This window comes from Ambystoma mexicanum, chromosome 2q (assembly GCF_040938575.1).
Source record: "Ambystoma mexicanum isolate Mex_15411 chromosome 2q, UKY_AmexF1_1, whole genome shotgun sequence".
Taxonomy (NCBI): domain Eukaryota; kingdom Metazoa; phylum Chordata; class Amphibia; order Caudata; family Ambystomatidae; genus Ambystoma; species Ambystoma mexicanum.
Window position 1 is genome coordinate 599,118,175 of NC_090924.1, and position 20,605 is coordinate 599,138,779.

At 48.3% G+C, this 20,605-nt stretch overlaps 1 protein-coding gene across 1 annotated transcript in view; it reads left to right on the forward strand.

Moving 5' to 3' along the window:
- The window catches only part of WDR48 (WD repeat domain 48), a 1,182,842-nt gene that overhangs the window by 960,329 nt on the left and 201,908 nt on the right, over nt 1-20,605 (forward strand). Inside the window, exons 16-17 of the mRNA XM_069647743.1 lie at nt 13,622-13,709; nt 15,348-15,424. Coding sequence (XP_069503844.1) covers nt 13,622-13,709; nt 15,348-15,424 — 165 coding nt within the window. The remainder of the gene's footprint in view (nt 1-13,621; nt 13,710-15,347; nt 15,425-20,605) is intronic.

Here is a 20,605-nt window from a genome sequence, read left to right on the forward strand (position 1 = left end):
GAGGAAGGCCTCAATTTGAAGAACAAATTACTTACCTCTCAGTAATGTTTTTTCTGCTGGATGTTCCTCCTACAGATTCCTCATCGCCCTCTCTACTTGCCCTTTATGGTGGATAGCCAGTACCATCGGTTCCGTGGTCCCTCAGCGTCCGAGTCACAGGTCGCAGTGCCTCAATACATACTGGCCCGATGTCTTGTCCAGTGTGCGGTGCATCAAGGTGTCGAACAGAGCCACGCTGTGCCCCCTGGTGGTTGAAATGATTCAGAAGAACAACTGTGCTGTGGATAGGATTATCATAGATGAGGAATTCTTGGTAGGAACATCCATAAGAAATAGCATTACTGAAAGGTAAGTAATTTGTTCCTCTGTTACTTAGCTGTGCACATGAATTGCCATTGAATCTCCATTTTAAATCAGTTTAACTTCTCGGGCATGGCCAGTAGGCATGCCGTGAAGACACTGCTGGTGTAGTCTCCTGGGATGGATCCTTCAAATTGATGTTAGAATAGTGTGTGCGCGGACTGCACACTTGAGTGGCCACCACTGCGCAGCAAGGTGGCCGCGTGTAGAGTCTAACCTTCGAAGGATACGGCTGCAGGAGGATGGCGAGCGGACGGCAAGCGCCAATCCAAGAAGGTGGACTACAACGAGGGACTCGCAGGGCCCGGCAGTGAAACGGAGGGTGATGTGATTGTCCCCCAATCTTCCTGGCTTATTGATGGAAGCTCAGGCGCGGGACTAAGATGGATCCAGAGCAGACAAGGCTGGTGCTGGCTGCACTGCAGTGATTGGGTGGTAGTCAAGGCTGACACTGAAGCCCTTAAGGGTGGATCCCAACACGGGAAGTACACTGTAATAAGAGGTGTGTGGGAGGCAGTGCAACAGTAGATCAATGATGGTGTGTGCCTGCCCTGAGGGTCTGCTTTAGATTGCTGCACATCACGCATATACAGGAACACTGCTGCCCATCCCATATGTGAGAGCTTAATTCTGTGTGGGAACACTTTGGAGGCGGTAAACGATCGCTGCAGGTAGTGGATATAATAGTAGATTGCTCTGCTCACCTTGTATGGGTGTTGGTGATCCTGCTTGGGGGGGCTGAGGCTCGTGGGGATATCTGAGTAGCAGCCAGTCCTTAGAAGAGAATGGTGCCTGAATTTTGGCTCCCAATCCTTACTTTGAGATACAGAGGGATAGTACCCATGCCGGACCCAAAGTCCAAAGGAGGTTCGAAACTGTCCATCATGGACTCCTTTGCGGGCCAGGGCACACAGGAGACCCCCCCCGCCCCTGGCTATAGAGGAGGCATGTGACACAAACTTGCCCAGTCAGTTACCTGAACAAGAGGATAGTGTTCTTGCTGCGATAGCCGTGCTAGTTACCTCGGTCGAATACAAAATTGATGATGTGACAATAGATGCCAACCTTCTGCAGCAGTACGTCCGTTCATTGTAGGATCGGGTAGCTAACACTGAAGTGGGGCTGTCTTAATATGTGGTGGCTACAGAGACAATGACCACTGCAGTAGAAATCTAAAGGCTAGGAACAAAGTCTTGGACCTTAGGGCCAAGGATGGGCACGACCCAACAACATAAGTCAAAAACATGCTCCTCCAGGAAATTGGCTCAGGGATGCCGTTGCAGGGGTTCACGATTGAAGGAGCACACCGTTCTCTTGTGCATGGAGCACCATTGGGTGCGCTCCCAAGGCCTATTATAGTATGTGTACTCAGCTTTAGGGACAGAGAGCAGATCCTTAAGTTCTCCAGAGCTGGTGGAGATCTTCAGTGCTGACGATTTACATGGACTACACACCACTGGTATAGAAGAAACGGAACATGTTTGTCCTAACTAAGGAGCGGTTGAGACAACAGGACCTAAAATATGTTGGTTTACCTGTCGAAATTGAAGGTGCTGTACAAAGGGAAAGCTTTATTTTGGGAGTCCTGACGAGGCAAACAAGTGGGTGGACAATGGAATGATGGTGCTATCCCTGGATGACGATAAGGAGGGATTGAAAAGAGGACCTGGGACCATACCCCATGGCCCTACTATAACCGTCACCAATGGACTTGGACGCTGGCTAGTTAAGCTGCTGGTATCACAGCACACACTGGTTAATACTGTATATTTTCCTGGTGTACTATGCTGGCCTTCTACGGCAAGAGTTTGTTAGGAATAGACGTAAGATTGTGGCTAGAAACCCCAACATCTTTGTGTATTTTAGGGGATGCCTATGTTTTGGGACTCGCTACCTGCTAGGATTTCGGTTTGGCAATGAGCCAACATTGCAGGCTGGCTGGAATGGTTATGGGCTATTGAGCCTATTTATATTTTAGTTTTTTAGTTCATATCTGTTGATTAATGGCAATGGACTTCACCACATATGGGAGAGTGTACTTTACCAATGGTTTGTGTCAAGCAATGGGTAGGGGGGTTATGCTGTGGATCCCTGGGTTGTTTACGTGGTCTCATATGGCGCTAGAAGTACACAAAATCTGAGATATGCGGAGGGAGAGCAGCTGCTGGGGCGGAATAGGATGACGCTTGACGATAATGGCAAGTTTGATGTGGAACATCCGTGGGTTAAATAGATACTTGAAGTGGAACAGGACCGGCTCATATTTACGCAGTAAGAAGATTGCAATAGCTCTCTTGCAGGAAGCACACCTTCTGAAAAATGAACAGGATAAAATTGTAGCTACGTGGGGTGGGGTATGGCTCAAATTACTCCACATATGCCAGGTGTGGATTGTTGGCTGTGTCCCCTTCCAACAGATTGAGGTTGTGGCTGACGATATGGGTATGCTGGTGATTATACGTGGTAGTGTTGAACACAGGGAGATCTGCATTGTTAATTCGTATTTTCCTAATTATACAGCGTCTGATTTTCTCAGCTCACTGTATGGTAGATTAACACATTTAAGAGGAGTAGTTTGGATCTGGGGCGGGGACATTAAATGTACATTGAACCCCAAAGTTATGTCAAACATGTGAAGCCGTCAGTTACTGTTAGAACTCTGAATACCATACTGAGAGACCTCTGCCTGGTACATGTCTGGAGGGCTAGTAATGGGGCTGTTCGGAGATACTTGGCTCTACATAGAGTTTATACCCGTATTGATTACCTGTTCTCTGGACTGGAACGCCTGTATGAGTTCATTGTGGTGGAATATGCAGGTAGATGAATCTCTGACCATTCACCGTTGGTTGCAACATGGAATATGACGGGCTGATACCTGCAATACCAACATAGCGTATGCAGGCAGAAGCCTTATCAGATGAGAGATTCGAAGACCACTTAGAAGATATAATTGTTGAGTTTTTTGTTAATAATGTGGCGAGTGTGAATAGACTTAATGGGAAACATTTAAAGTGGTAGTGAGGGGTGAGACGTTTGCCAATGCGGGAAGTATTCAGAGTTCCTTGTTGAAGGAACTAGGAGAGTTGGAAAGTAATATACAGAAATGTGATGGTCTTCTGGGCTTCGACAAATCTAAAGAACTAGAACTGGTAGTTCGAAGGGATTGGGTCCTCCGACGTATTCCATATCTATGACAGGTAATGTCCACAGCTGTGCTGCTTCGGAAAATCTTTGGCGTCTGCGTCGTGCGTTGATGACGTCGATGCGCCGTCCCGGAGGACCTCCTCCGACGGCCGACGTCACCCGATGTGATAAGTAGGACGCACAACGCCCATAGCCTCAGTTCCGTTTTTTCCGCGAACGTGTTCGCTTCGTGAATCTCGGTACGCCTCGATTTGTTGGAGTTGCTGTTTTCAATTCTCGGTTCGTTGAACTTGTTTGGTTTGTTGTGAAGACCTGTTCGTGGCGATGTCTTCTTCGTCTTCAACCCTGTGTCCGGGCTTCAAGAAATGCGGGGACTGTGGGTCCAAGATGTCGGTCACGGACTCGCACAACGCCTGCCTCTGGTGCCTCGGGGAGGCCCACGATACGGACGACTGTGTCGACTGCCAGTCGCTCTCGGCAAAGGCCTTGCGGGAACGCAAGAAGAAGCTGTCGGTAGGCGGGGTGTCTAAGCCCCGGAAGTCGAGGTCTTCGGGGCTTTCGACGGATGACTCGAGGGGCGACTCTCCATGTCATCGTCGGAAGTCCAGTGGGTCTCCTTCCAGGAGTCGGTCTCGCCACTCCCGGAAGCGCCGGCATAGGTCGCCTCCCCCGTCCTCTTCCGAGGACTCCGCCCGTCGGAGGAATGGGCTTCCTTCGGGAAGCAGATGCTAGCGATTCTTGAATCGCAAGGCACCGGTCCGTCCGCGCCTCCGAGTGGGGTCGGTCGGCACCGGTCGAGAGACACCGCTCGTACGCCTTCGGGCTCGGGTGGTCGGCATGGCTCGCGGGAGAGGTCCCGCTCGGACAAGGGTAGCCGTTCTCGCCATGCCCGTTCCAGGTCCCGGTCCTCGACGCGCTTGAGGCCGCGTGATCCTGTGCCGTCTTCGAAGAAGACGTCGACGCCTGTGGTGCCGAGGTCGTCGATGATTTCGCTTGAGGCTCCGCCTCCGAGGGGGTCATCGACGCCGTCGTCGCCTAGGTCATCGAGAGACACGCTCGGAGCTCCGGCTTCGAGGCCTGTGTTGACGCCGCCGATGCTGGCGGCGCTGCATCTGACGTCGATGCCTTTTCTGTCGACGCCGACTCGTTCGGTGCCCTCAACGCCTTTCGAGGCGGTGGTGTCGGAGGGGCCCCGTGGCACGGGGTTTGCCCCTAGAAAGGCTCTGGCTAAGGTCAGGCACTGCTTTGATCCCCAGAGGTATTCCTCTCCCCGCCTGGAGTACATTTCTGAGGGTGATGAAGGATCTGATGGCGGCTTGGTTCCGGTTCCGGTTCCCGATGAACTTATCTTGGCCATAGCCAGTTTGATGACCTGCGGCAGTCGCTGCATGATGCCAGTGGACTGGACACCTCTCCGGAGGTGGAGTTTTGTAGGCCGGAGCCTGGCACTCATGCCGATTCTTCATATCGGCGCCTTATGTCTCGGGTCACCGAGTACTTGGGTTGGTCAGCTCCCCCAGGGGAGTTCGTTCAGGATGATCTCACGGACATCCTTGATCTCGGTCCACCCACTGACCCGGTTTTGCCTTTTCATATGGCCCTGCAGAGAAGGGTGGCAGCGGCTTGGACTGCTCCGGAGAGTCTCCCGGAAGTGGGCAAGTCTTTGTCGCGAAAATATCGTCCAGCCAGTAGCGACCCCTGCTACTTGTCTAGGCACCCCACTCCGGAGAGTTTGGTGGTGCAGGCGGCTACGGCCCCGGCAAAGCAGGCATTGTATCCTACCATCCCTCCGGATAGGGACGACAAACGTTTTGACGGCTGGGCGAAGAAAGTGTTTTCTACGGGGGTATGGCGCTTCAGGCGGCCAACTCCATATGTGCCTTGTCTCGTTTCGCACACACTCTGTGGAACTGTGTTGCTTTAGCGGCTGAACATATTCCCGAAGAGGACGAACAGGATGGTTTCCTTGCTATGGTTCAGGATGGCAAGGATGCCATGTGTGAGGCCGTTCAGTCGGGTTTGGACTTGGCGGATTGTGTCAGCCAGTCCATGGCGGCGAGCACCGTAATGCGCAGGTCTGCGTGGTTGCGGAAGTCTGGGTTCGCTCCTGATGTGTAGTCCCGGCTCCTCAACATGCCCTTTGACGGTGAACACATTTTTGGCAGCAAGGCTGACGAGAGCCTTGAGAGGTTGCAGACCTCCAAAGCTGCAGCGAAGTCGTTGGGCGCTGCAGTTCGCCAACCTCCGCCTTTTCGTCCTAGAGGACAGCAATGGAGGGGAGGTTCCTTTCGCTATTACTCGCCCTTCAGTAAAGCGAGGGGAGCTAGCAGTCAAAGAGGCCATCGTAAGAGTGCCAGAGTGGAAATAAAGGTACTCGAGGTGTCAAGGCCGCTCGGGCAGTTGCCTCTTTGCCCTCGGGCAACGCCGCAGCCGCTACCACTCAGTCATGAGGCCAGGTCCCATGGTTCGCCGGTTGGGGGAAGGCTGGCGCAGCATCTTGTAGAGTGGCAAGCCATTAATTCGGATGTGTGGGTTCTGGAGAGCATAACCCTCGGCTACTGTCTTCCTTTTCGACAATCCACCACTCTTTGAAGAGTCCGGATCCGCTCCTTGCGCAGGAAATTCAAGCCCTGCTGGAGAAAGGCGCCATAGAACTGGTGCCTGTAGCGGAGAGGAACAAGGGATGGTATTCCCCTTATTTTTTGATATCGAAGAAAGATGGGGGATTGAGACCCATCATGGACTTGCACGGTTAGAACAAACTCCTCAGGAAGGACCAGTTTAAGATGGTGACTCTTTCTCAAGTCCTCCAGGCCCTTCAACTTCAGGACTGGTTGGTGTCTCTCGACCTCAAGGATGCTTACTTCCATGTGCCGATCCATCCCAAGCACAAGAAGTACCTGAGGTTCGCGGTTGGCGACTCGCACTTTCAGTTTCGGGTCCTGCCGTTCGGATTGACCTTCGCCCCGAGGGTTTTCACCAAGCTCATGGTGGTGGTGGCAGCGCATCTCAGGAAAGGGGGGATTCACGTCTACCCCTACCTGGACGATTGGTTGATCAGGGGGAGCTCTCTCCCGAGCAAGTCCTGGATCATCTGTCCGTCACCTGCCACTCCCTTCACAGGCTGGGCTTCTCCCTCAATTTAAAGAAGTCCCATTTGACACCAACGCAGTGGCTCCAGTACATCGGAGCAGTGCTCGACACGTCCCTGGGGCAGTGTTTTCCTCCTCAGGTGAGGGCTCTTCACATTCAGCAGATGGTGCACAAGTTTCATTTTGCCCAGGATCTCCCAGCGTCCGAGTTCTTGAGACTGCTCAGCCTCATGGCATCCTGCATTCTTCTGGTGCCAGAGGCTCGTCTGCGGATGAGATCTTTGCAGTGGGCACTCAAGCTCCAGTGGTCTCAGTCCTCCGGCAGGCTGTCGGACCCTGTTCAGGTGCCGCCCTCGGTGGCCCGGGACCTTCTGTGGTGGGCCGTCGAGGGCCTTCTTCTGAAGTGGGCCCCATTTTGGCTGCCCTGGCCGGAGATGACAATAGTGACGGACGCATCCCTCATGGGTTGGGGAGCTCATGCCAACGAGTTGACAGTCAGCGGTCGTTGGTCTCCGTCGGAGTCCAGACTCCATATCAATCTGTTGGAGCTGAGGGCTGTCAGGCTAGCCCTGAAGGCATTTCTGCCAACTGTGCGCGGAAAGAGTGTCCTGATTCTAACGGACAACGCGGTGGCCATGCACTACCTCAACAAAAAAAGGGGGGGGCAGGGTCACTTCTGTTGTGCAGGGAGGCGATGCAGCTCCAATTCTGGGCCATCCAGCAGGAAGTTTCGATCTCGGCTGTTCATCTGGCCGGAGACGACAACGAGACGGCGGACGCTCTGAGCAGGCAGAGCTCGATCTCTCACGAGTGGGAGCTAGCTCAGGAGATTCTCCTGGAGATCTTCGCCCTTTGGGGGACCCCTCAAGTGGATCTCTTCGCCTCCAGTGTCAACCGGAAGCGCGAAAGGTTTTGCTTGTGGGAATTTCCTCCAAAAGGAGCCTTAGGTGACGCGTTCGTGGTGGAGTGGTCATTCCCACTGCTGTACGCGTTTTCTCCAGTCCCCGTCATCCCGCAAGTGCTGCTGCGGTTACGGAGGTTCGGTTCCCCGATGATCATTGCTCCGGCGTGGGCCCGGAGGACGTGGTACCCGGACCTTCTCGACTTGTCGATCTGCCCTCCACGTCGTCTTCCCTACCGAGACGATCTGCTCTCACGGAAGGGGGTGTCAGCTTCTCCATCCAGAGGTCAGATCCCTCAATCTTCACGCTTGGCTTCTGAAAGGTTGAGGTATAAGGATTGGGACCTCCCTGAAGATGTGATGGAGGTGTTGCTCTCGGCCAGGCAGCCGGCAACTAAGTCTCTGTACCGTTGCCGTTGGAGAAAGTTCTGCGACTGGTGCAGAGTTCAGAATGTGGATCCTTTTGAATGTGACATTCCCATGGTTCTGTCTTTTTTGCTTTCTTTGGCCACAGGGGCTTGCAAGTGGGGACCATTAAAGGATACCTGGCAGCGCTGTCCATATTTAAGCGCTCGTCTGAAGAGTGTTCCTATTTTAAAATTGCTTTAATTTCGCAGTTTTTGAAAGGGCTCACTAATGTGTTCCCTCTGTCACCTTTTCTGGTGCCAGGTTGGGATTTGACCCTTGTTAAGTTTCTTATGGGTGCTCCGTTTGAGCCTTTACATTCTTGCCCTCTGAGGCTGTTAACTCTGAAAACTGTGTTTTTGGTTGCCGTTACTTCCGCTCGCAGAGTGAGTGAGTTACAGGCACTTTCAGTTAAGCCACCCTTCACTGTGTTTCATAAGGACAGGGTTGTCCTTAGAGTTTGTCCTTCTTTTCTTCCGAAGGTGGTTTTGGAATTTCATTTGAGCCAGAAGGTTGTTCTTCCGGCGTTCTATCCTCCTCCACATCATGGTAAGGAAGAGGAGAGGCTCCATAGGCTTGATCCTAGGAGAGCGTTGAGCTTTTATATTTCGCGCATGTCCCGGGTCAGAGTGGACGATTAACTTTTCATTGGTTACGCTGGAAAGCGTTTGGGACAAGCTGTGATGAAACAGACTTTGTCTCGTTGGATTATTTTAGCTATCTCCGAGTGTTATCGCTTGGCGGGTAAGGATCCTCCAGCTGGCTTGTGGGTCCATTCTACCAGGGGAGTGGCTGCGTCTACTGCTCTGCAGAGGGGAGTTCCTATTCGTCACATCTGTGATGCAGCCACCTGGGCTTCAGTACATACTTTTGTACGTCACTACTCCCTCGATTCCATCAGAGGGCAAGTTCTGTCCTTTGGCAAGGCAGTTCTCTATTCCGCAATTTGATTGGGTATGCGAAATTTGTATTCTAAATTCTTTCCCACCTCCTTGTTTGGTACTGCTTTGGGAGTCTGTCATAGATATGGAATACGTCAGAGGACCCAATCCCCTCGAAGAACAAGTTACTTTCTTACCTGGTAACGTTCTTTCGATGGGATGGTCCGACGACGTATTCCATATCGCTCCCTCCCTGCCTTCCCCGCTGCAGAATTTCTTTTGCGATTGCAGCTTGCGTTCGCAGGGCCTTGTGTGTCTGACTGGCAGAAAACTGGTGGCACACGTTCTGGGAAAAAACTATAACTGAGGCTATGGGCGTCGTGCGTCCTACTTATCACATCGGGTGACGTCGGCCGTCGGAGGAGGTCCTCGGGGATGGCGCATCGACCCAGGACGCAGACGACAAAGATTTTCCAAAGCAGCAGAGCTGTGGACATTACCTGTCATAGATATGGAATACGTCGTCGGACCATCCCATCGAAAGAACGTTACCAGGTAAGAAAGTAACTTGTTCTTCTCCGACAACTAATGTGATGAACTCTGCGAAAGACTTGGGACATTTGATTAGAGTGTCTGTGACAAAAATGCATGGTGAGGGGAATAAATCGGGTAAATTGTTGGAAATGCATAGCCGAAACGAGGGACCGCAATGTCATATGATCTTGTCTATTAAGGACGAATGCTGCGAAAGCTGGTGGTCCCAATATGAAATCCATGAAACCTTCAGTAAGTATTATAATATGCTATATGGGCAAAGCGGAGAGGAGATGGCTGAGATTAATTTCACATTATCCCAGATTGACCTACCCAAACTGTCGGCGGAACAGGCTGCAATGCTAGACACACCTAAGACTGAAAAGAAATTGCTTGAGACAATTACCTCTTTGAAGAATGGGAAAATGGCGGGTGGATATGGGCTTCCATCAGAATTGTATGAAGCCTATGGAGACCTTTTGGTACCCACAATGCTTAAAGTATTTGAAGAAGAATACGACATTGGCCGCTTACTGGTTAGTATGTGTCAAACTGTGATTGTCCCGTCCTTAAGCCAGGTAAGCAGCAATCCCTTTGCAAATCGCGTAGGCCGTTATACATGCAGAATCAAGATGTTAAACTCCTGACAGCGTTATTAGCCGAGGACTGAAGCAGGAGATTGGCTCCATGGTACATCAAGTTCAGATGGGGTTTGCACCTGTAGATATACATCCTTAAACCTACGGAGGCTGCACTGTTATCGATAGTACCCAGCCTCATGCTTCATACAGGGTGGCCTCTTCTGATGCGGTTAAGGCCTTTGATTCAGTTTTCTGGGACTGGATGTATGTTTGTTCATTTATTTGGTAATGCGCTCCGAGCCCGTGGGCATCTGGGCGCAGCAGTACAAGAGGACTCGAAACTTAGTTACAATGCCTGACACAGGCTAACGCAGCAAAACAGTGGTCACTTACAGTGGGTGATACAATGCATATAAAATAACAGGGTTAAGCGCATAAGAGTAACATTTTAACAGGTTGTACCGTTTCCGCTAGTGTGAGGGTCGTTGCATGTCGTTGTTGTGCAGCCATTTGAGAGCGTAGGATCTGAATCTTGTGTAGGGTAAAGGGCATCTAAGGTCGGATGGGAGTGTGTTCCATGATTGTGCAGCTCTAACTGGGAAGCTAGCACCGCCCGCTGTGGTAAGTTTGAATCTGGGGACTTCCAGTAGGAAGGTGTTGGCAGATCTCGTCAGTCGGTTGGAGGGTCTCCAGTTGATTCTTTCTGCTAGGTAGGGGGGTGCTTGATTGTTGAGGCATTTAGAAGTGAGGGAAATAGTTTTAAGTAGGATTCTGTCCTTTATTTTTAGCCAATGGGCTTCTGTCCGGTGTTTGGAGATATGTTCTCTGCGTGGGATGTTCAGAGCTGCTCTAAGAGCGTTATTTTGTAATCTCTGGAGTTTGTCAGTATGCTGTCTTACACAGATTTGGGGTGGATGAAAGGTTCCTAAAATGGGTGAAACTGATCTATTCAGAGCCTACGGCCATATACTTTGGCACCTTGGGCATTGCAGAGAGGTACTAGACAGGGCTGCCCGCTGTCACCAATGTTTATACTGGCACTGGAACCGCTTGCAATATACTTGAGGCGTGAGTTTGATGCGGTTGGAATAATGGTGGCTGGTACACGATACCTTGTTTCGCTATATGCGGATGATATCCATCTCTACCTGCAGGAGCCTGAATCTAGTTTGCCATTTGTTATTTAGGTGTTAGATAATTTTACCAAACTATCTGGTATCTCGTTCAGCATAGAGAAACGTGTTTTTTCCTGCTGGCTGTAATGCGTAAGCAACGGTTGGAGGTTTTACCTAAGCCGGGCTTTCGCTGGGTTAGGAATTCCTTTCGGTACCTAGGAATAAATATATGCCGTAACATATGCACGTAATACTGTTAAGGTGCTGGATGGGATAATCCAATCCATTGGCTTCTGGAGGAAGCTACCGCTGTCAGTGATGGGCCGAGGTGCATGGATAAAAAATAGTTGTGCTACCCTGTCTTCTATACAACTTTGCTAATGTCCCGTTCAATGTCCCTGGTACCTTTTTTCAATCTCTGGATTCTTGGATTACAGGGTTTCTCTGGGGTCACAGGAGGCATACAATTGCATTAATGACACTATGCATGAGATGTGAGAATGGCGGTCCATGGTTTGAGCTGTATAATCTGGTGGCCCAAATGCAATACCTGACGTGGTGGCTGGCAGATGAACAGACTTTAGACACGGATTTGATGCAGGCAGCCATTAGTCCGGTGGTGCTCAAGGAGGCTTTGTAGATCTTGGAGGGATGCCTGAGATGCATCCTACTTACTATTGTTAGGCAGAAAGATATGGACCAGAGCAATGAGGATGCTTAAGATACAGGATTCATATTCCCAGCATATACCTCGGTCGGTGCACTAGCGATAGGAATGATTTTAAGAGCATGACAGCCTGGGAGGACCTGGGACTCGCCACTTGGGGAGCTGTTTTCAAAAATTGAATGTTTGTGGAATTCCCGGGGCTTGTGGAAGAATATGGGCTACATTCGAGGAGTCTATCAAAGATTGCTAAAAGGAAATGGCAGGATTGGTGTGAGGAGGCCAAACAAGATTAATTGTTGGCCTTGTTGTTTGAGGAAGATGGATGGAAGCCATTGTGAAGGATATATGGGAGATTGCTGTTGGGTATGTATCTAGAAATGTTTCAGTTGAATGTTCTACATAGGCCGTATATGACACCACATAGACTAGTGATATTTAATAAACGTGCATCTCCTGACTGCCCATGGTGTGGAACAAAACCGGTCGATTTTAGACATATGTTCAGACAGGGCCCGGTTACTCAATGTTTCCGGAGGTTGATTGCCCAGGTGCTGGGAAGGGCTAGAGGGACCAGATTACAATGGACCCCGGAATAATGTTTACTAGGTATCTACCCCTCACTGATTATGTTATATCGCCTACTACAAATTGTACATGTATGTGGAATGAAAGGGTACAGATACAGATGGAAATATCCCCATGTCACAGCTCTTGGAATAGGAAGTTGTATGACTTGCCCCCATCTGTACCGTTGCTCGACGAAGTTTATTTACATGTATCATGATGTATCTATACCTGGAAATGTGACAAGCTGATACCCCTGTTGTTGTTGGTTGACCTGTTATTGTTATGTAACTCTGATTAAGCCGGAATGATGGCATTTCCGAACAGTGTTGTGAAGATCTATGTCCATCAATAACAGATTTATCCCAAACAAATCAGTGTAGCTTCTCCGTCTGTCAGCCTAATTACACGCGCTGCTTCTGCATGTTATGAAATTGTCTTTTAACGCATGGATACTTTATTCTTTGTGTTGAAGACACAACAGATCTTGGGATACGCAATTCCAGGGCAGAGTACCAAAACCTTATTCTAAACAAAATACAATACAGTGAAATCTGGCCTTCAGAAACAACAAAGCTAACTTGTTGTTGCTTCTTTGCCTTGCTGCAGTATCCAAGTTTAAAATAGACCCCGTTTAACTAGTCAAAAGGCTTATAATTATTTTTTTTTAAATACAACTACGTTGTGAAAAATAACAACTGTGCTGCTTATGTGATGTAAATGATCTATGTTCTTGCACTTTATTCTTTGTATACAAACACTTCTTGGTAGTTTCAAAATACAGTGCTACTGCCTAGACGTGTAAGCCCTATGCTTGATCCCCGAGTAATGCTTTTTTTTCAGGAGTTACTCAGTATGACCTCTCCCTTTCTTGAGCAAAAGGCTTTATTTTCTGAGTAATAAAAACTTGATTGATCATAAATTAGTTTTTCAGTAGCACATGGTCTCTGCTAGCTGGATAATTCCACAAACTAGCTGTCAAGTTATGACAGCCCTGTGGTGTTGCTATTTTGGATTTTTTTCCTTTCCATTATTCCTTCTACAGATTACTCATCTGCCCTACTTCCTTCTCCTATGTGTTGTGATTTGTAATCGCTTTTGTGCTGTCACAATAATGGCAGTTCTACCATACATTTGTCCTCTGGCAATGTGGTTATCAGAAGATGTGCGTCATGAAGGAATTTGGTTTTGCTGTTCACCACTTCCATTCTTAACAGTGTCTCACTTGACAACCAGTTACAAGTCTGTAATTTCAATGTTCATTTAAATATAAATCTAAGCATGCAGTGAGGTGTGGTTATAATTTGTTGTGTTGCTGCACGCAAAGGTACATAATAGTTTTGTCAATTTTGAAAATGCCTTCTTTTTGTCTAGGTTGCTATGCCGGGATTCTGGTGGTGAAACGGAATCTATGCTTCTCACTGAAACTGTGCCTCAATGGGTGATTGACATCACTGTGGATGTATGTATATGAACATTTTGGTCTGCTAGATCAGTTAACAAATGTATGTGCTTAAAGATAATTACCTCATTGAGTAGTAATGTGTTGAAAGATGTTTTGCATAGACATTTAAAACCGACAAGGAGGCATATTGGGGAGGGGAACTGGTCCTGGGTACGATTACATGGTGGAAAAAGGCTGATCAAATATGCTGCCAAGCTTCATTGTACCTGTAAGAGAATTAAAGTGTGAAAATAACGTTTGATTTTTGTATTCTCTCAGAGCCCAGTTAGCAAGCATCCATTTCTGCTTCGTGATCGCTGGTTATATATTGATGTACAAATTGAAGCTGTCACGTGTATATGTGCATACTTTTTCATGTGTAAATGTCCAGTATTTTCATGCTTAACTTCATTGCTAATAATTCTGAATTGTGTTCAATATGGAAATGTGAGGCAGGGCATAGGGGGGGATCTCATTTTCTCATGGTCTTGTGATTTGTTCAAATGCATAAGCTGGTATTAGAACTCTCCTTATTCTGTAGCTAACAATTTAGCCATTCTACAGATGTTACTCATTGCGCCACTAGCTTATGGAATTAGAACTTAATTTGTTCAATTTCTGCAAACATTTAGCCACAATGCCATAACTAAGAAACAGATTATTTTACTAAGTTTGTCAGTCTTACTCTTTGAATTTGCATATGTTCCTCTAATGTGCGGCTCCTGACCCACCTGGCACCACCTTTCTTAAGAAAGGACTAAAATGGGGGACGGGGGATCATGATATCTTAGAGGTGCACTTTGTTGCCTTCACACAATTGCGATCTTAACTCATGTTATCCATGCTCCCCTCTTGCTCTCTCATTGGGTGGCTTGTACAAGGGGACTATAGAAGGCTAGTGGGGGCTCAATAGGCAAAACAGTATGCCCTGGGAGGCTAGGCAAGGTGGCAGTTGGTTGTGGTGGGAGAACACGCAGTTAGTATGCCAGTTAAGTGCTACATGGACACAGTGTAGGAAGTGATTGGAGCGAACAGATGAGAGGAAAGAGACTAGAGGGAACACTTGTGGTTCTAGTGAAACATAACGCAGACGGAAGTGGGGAGGAGCAAGCCCAATGGGTTAGAATGTGGTGAAGAAAATATGTGAAAGGGGGGCATGAGCGACAGCAGGGAAAGGAGAAAGATTTGGGTCAGAATGCAGAGGCATGAAGCACAAGTGAGTAGAGGACGATATTGATGAGCAATACAGCTCATGTGATTACAGTACAGCAATTGCTTCTTTTATTGTCTACTGCAATTGCAGTTACTGAAATGCAGTGACTTCCACACTAAATATCCAGCATCTATTTACTAGTTACATTACAAATTTATGACTATGAAAAAAAGAGAGAAGTTGAGTATTTCATTAAAGCGTTAAACGTTATTTCTAAACTTAAAGTAGACGTTTCAAATGTCATGATCAGGCCTGAAAATTTGGACTTGCCAATAGCCATTTGCTAATGATGATACTTGGCGAGTAAGACATTTTGTGATGTGTATGTGGAGAATTGAGGAGACAAGTAACTTTTTATGCCTTGCTAGTAGCTTACAATTTGACCGATGTTCTGATCAGACCCATGACCTGGTTTCCCCTTTTCTTTTGTTATTTCTACTTAGAAAAACATGCCGAAATTCAACAAAATTCCCTTCTACCTCCAGCCCCACTCTTCATCAGGGGCGAAAACATTGAAAAAGTAAGTGTGTGCATTTTTCAAGTTTTAAAGGTTGCAGTCACGTTTTACAAAAATGAAGTGTTGCAAAAGTAAAGTGGTTTTGTCTATCATTGTAAAAATGTGATCCTGGGTTAAACAATATGTCTTAATATCCAGGCCTGCTTTACATTTTCGTTTTGGCTCATAGGAATTGCTTACTGCGACACCCATGACTCAAAACTAATAGTTTAGAACACTTTGTAGTTGGTCACATACACTGTGATGGCAGATAAGGAAGCAAAGATGTGCTCTGCACCATGTTTATCCAGAGCCTCTGTTATGCCAATCATTTGTCACACTTTATTATTGATGTGCTGTAATTGAGCAATTCTATGCAGGCTCTTCTATCGTCATCCCTTGATATATTGGCAGACCATGTGATTTTGATGCAGAACTCCACCTATTTTCTTTTCTCACTGGTATTTTGCATTTGCATCACCATTCTCTGCTAGGTGAAATATATGATTATGCCTTTGTAATTCGCCTGCTTTACTGCAGGACATGTGCAGTCTTGAACTCCGCTGGTGCAGGAAGGAAAGAACCAGAAGACTGGCATTCTCCGTCGATGCCCCAAAATTGTGGAATATCCTCCCTCAACATGAGACCCGCCCCCTCACTTTTAGAGTTCAGGATGGAGCTCAAGACCCCCCTCTTCAGGAAATGGCTCCTCCCTAACACCTAGATCTACACAACCTCAACTTCCCACTCTACCCGAAACTGGGGGATTTGCTCCCTACAGTTTCCTCCCCTGGTTGCTTGTAGATCCCTTGCTGCCAATTTGCCCGCCTTCCCTCTCCCCTGTTGTTGGCTCCATACTTTGTTTCTCTGCTTCCTTTACTGTCTTCTTCCCCCTACGAGTGTAAATCGCTCTGTTGCTTCCCTAAACAATGTTTGGGCTCAGTAAACATCCTAAAAATAAAGTAGGGTGGTCACTCTGTACATCGTGGCCTTTGTTTATGTTCCTATTCTAAATCTGTTGGAAAAGATGGCTTCTGTGGTAACGGGCTCGAACAGGCATTCTGTAAAAAAGAATGTTGTATCCCAGTTTGTGTTTTGGAAACAAAGGTTACAAAATATTTCTTTTTGCAACGTTTCCCTTTACTTCAATGGGAACACCATCAGCAGATCTGCTGAATGATTTGGATTGTAACCTCACTTTTTGGGGCGCATGGTATTTTTTACCCTCTCTTCCCTTTTTGCATCGTTTGGCATGTACTTGGACATCTGCCACCCATTAAAAAAAACCTTTTTCTGTAGCAGTACCACCTTTCAAATGGAAAGCTGTGCAGGAAGGAACCTTGTTCTCCCTCATTGTATTTAAGTATACTTCTTGCACTTGTGCAACACTGACCGCTGGTAGCAATCTTTTTGGGTGCAATACCATGCCCCCATCCATTTTTTTGTAAAGTTTGCATTTTAACACAAAATTGCTTCACCTAGTGTTTTCAGCAATTTCTCCCTTCACCCTCTGCATAGTCTGTGCCCCGAATGGGAGAGCAGCAAGTGCTTCAGAGCTCCCTCCCAGGGCCTGCACAGCCGGAACCAGCAGTGCGAGACATGGGTTGCAGCTCCACCTTTAGTGGTACAATGCCGTCCTCCTTTTCATCGCCTCACTGGTGGACTTGTGCCACCGACCCCGGGAAGCATGCCATCTCTGCAGGAACTCGATTGGACCACCGCTGCACCTTGCAAGTCCTTTAAGGTTGTTCCTGCTGGCATCATGCAGTGTAGGTCTCGACTCACTCGGACAGGTCAGTTTGTTTCTAGGGAGCTCAGTTTCAGCTCCCCAGAAACAAATTCTGTTACTGTGTGAGGTCTTGCCACATAGGTTCACTTTTAAAATGTTCTAGTTTAGAATGTCCTACTTCATTTACAAGTGGTCTGCCTAAAAACATTAAATGGCATCTTCAATTTCTGGACCGGGAGCCAATAGGTATTCTGACAAAATATTAGTTCTTATCATTGAAGTACAGAATGAGTATCGCTGGTGAGGGTTCACAGACCAGCTGCAGAAGAACATGCATGGGAGATGGATGCTAGCCTATTTATGTAAGAGTCCCCTTGAAGCTTACAAGCCATAAGGTGGATTTAGAATAGGACCAGATAAAATATTTTTCAAAGCTTGTGGCATCACCACTAAGATACCTGTTCTAATTGACAACTTTCCCCATCAGAGCCTCATCTTGTACAGTAGCAACATGTTTCTCCAGCATTGGATCTTTCATGGATTCACATGATGTGAATATTTCCCGTTGTCAGGCTGGGAAACCTCTGTAACTTTAGTATAGCAGTTTTCCTATGGAAAAAACGTTGACACCTTGAGTGTCCTATCAACGTACTTACGGGTGCTTTAGGCAGCACCAATGGGACGTGAAGTATATAGCTCCGCCCCTGCGGCTTCCCCTCACATTTCAACCTTCTACCAAACTGTTGGGATCGCCTCGTGTTCTCTCCAGAGACATGGGTGACACCTACGGCGCAAAGGGTATCCCTGCCTCCAAGGCGCGACACGACCGCTGAGGCAGCAGTGAAGGCTGCAAGCACCCGTGGGGGGAGGGAAGACACTGGTCCAGATCCCTGTTCAAAACCCTCAGTCTCTCCAACAGACAAGGTAGGATCATTCCACTCGCTCTCCACGGCCTCCGAGCTGTTCCACCTGGTGACCGAGGAAACCAAGAAAGAGGGCTTCTTGTATCCGCGACGAGAGTAAGACGATCTTGGCGGTACCCTTTCTGGACGACATTTGGGGGGAAGGCCTATCCCTCATGAAGAACCCATGTACGGCTCCAACCAGACGAGACAGGCTGGAGAAATGCCCGACTCCGTGCCCAAGGGCTTGAGGTCACAACTGTCACCGGGCTCTGGAGTGTCGGCTGCCTCAAGGAAACGTTTGGCTTCATCATCTTCAGTTCCCCCGGACAACGAGGGGAAGAAGATGGACGCCATGGGGAAGAGTCATTTACACAGCGACATCCACGGTAAAGGCGGCTAATGCTCTGGCTATCTTGGCCCGATATGACCTGGAACTCTGGTACAAGCTGGGCCCGATCCTGGAATTCCTCCCCGACAACAAGAAAATGGGAGCTCTCGCTTTTTCAGGAAAGGGACGTGGCGTCGGACCATGCCATTACGATGGCAGTGGACATTGCAGCGACTGGTTTCCGGCAGAAAGGAAACCGAGTCTGCCTTTGTTGGCAGGGATGGTTGAAAGCCACAAACTTTCGTCAGGACGTACATGCAAAGGTGCTGGACATGCCCTTCGACTGAGAAAATCTGTTCGGGAAGGCGGTTGACTAATCCCTTCAAGCCATAAAGACAGATACGGAGACGCCACGTTTCCTTGGCACTCTACAGCAGCATTGCTCATTTTCTTTTTGCGCCTCCAGGAGAAAATCAAGCAGATCATACAAGGGATTCTCCACATCATACAGGCAACCTCCTCGATCCTCCACACAGGAATCCTACAGGGATCCTGCCCAGCCCTACGGTACTGGAGGTCAGCAAAGCGCTCGCCCGCAGAGCGCTAGCGCCCAAGCAAGCCTGAACAGGCCAAGACGTCGGACCCCCACTCATGCACCCCGTTGGGAGGCCGGCTGACAAGGTTCGTCAGCGAGTGGAAGAAGATCACCACTGACAGATGGGTGCTGGATGCTCTCGCCCAGGGACACACCTTGGAGTTTCAACAAAGGTGCCCACGTATTCCACTGGTTCCCCAGTGGGAGCTTCACATGCCTCCACTCCTGAAAGACGTGTGAGCCATGTTATGAAATGGGGCAATGGAGCTCGTTCCCCAACGACTCCGGTAAGAAAGAAAGAAAAGATGTGGGTGAGTTGGAGACCCATCCTGGACCTGAGCCGTCTGAACAAGTACCTGAAGTCCCAAAAATTCAGGATGGTCATGTTGCAGCACATGCTCGGGGATTTCTGGACGTCGTCGGACCTAGAGGACGCGTACGTCCATGTGCCCATGCACAGGAAACATTGAAAGTTCCTACAGTTCGTGGTGCAAGGCCAACACTACCAGTTCAAGGCACTACCATTCAGCTTGAAATCAGGCCCAAGAGTGTTTACAAAGTCCATGGCCCCGGTGGCGGCCCATCTGCATCTGCATGGCATACACGTATACCCGTACCTGGATGATTGGCTGATATCCGCCCACTCTTGGGAACTGGCCGACGAGCACACGAAGACCATCCGACTACGGACAGAGCTCAGATTCTCCATAAACTATCCAAAGTCCTGCTTAACGCCATTGCAGAACGCGCTGTTGCTCAGCGCCAGACTCAACACGTGGGCTTGCCTGGTGTCCCCCTCAGAGGAGAGGCTAGCAGCCATTCAAGGGAAGGTGCAGTGACTGTCGTCCGCGATAACAGCCACGGTGCAGGCCATCAAGTCGTTGCTGGGCATGATGTCGTCCTGCATCTACCTCCATGATATCGTCCTGCATGCTCCTGTGTATCCTATGTGTCTGACAACTTGTCTCATACTTGAGTCTGGTGGTCCAAGCCTTGGGAACCCAGTCCAAGTCTAATGGTTTTACTAACATGCCCCGGTCAGAGCATGCCTTTTTAGCCAGAAAGGCACCTTATTCCTCCGGTCTGCAAAATCTGTGTGCACTTCTGTTTAGTATTCCCACATATTATGGGATCTGCTCCAATGTAGCTGGCCAACACATGCATGAAGATTTTCAAAAGCTTCTGCTGTTAGATGAAAGCTGATGGCAAGGACTCTTCTAAACACATAAATTCGGCCCCGACACTGTTAACTTTGTAGGCAGGGAGATCGGCATGTGTAGTCATGAGGTGCTACTTCTGGACGTGAAAATAAAGATTTTCGGCAGATGTTTAAAATTAATTGATGACATGTCATTTAAAGGAGATTGTATATTGTAGAAATAAGGCTTCCCTCAGCAGGTTTAAGCTCTACAAGTCTCTAGTGTACACTCAAACTACAACATAATTGTTCCCTTTCAAATCTTTAGTTCCCAAAAGAAAACATTTCCATTCCTAGGTAACCAAAGCAACAGCATCCCTTTCACACTGACAGGGACAGAGTTTCTACCCGTGGATGTTCTGCCACAGAGGAATGTGTGCACTCCTGGCCCATCCACCCATATACCTCTCTTTTTTTTTTTTTTTTTTTTTTTTTTTTTAAATAGATTTT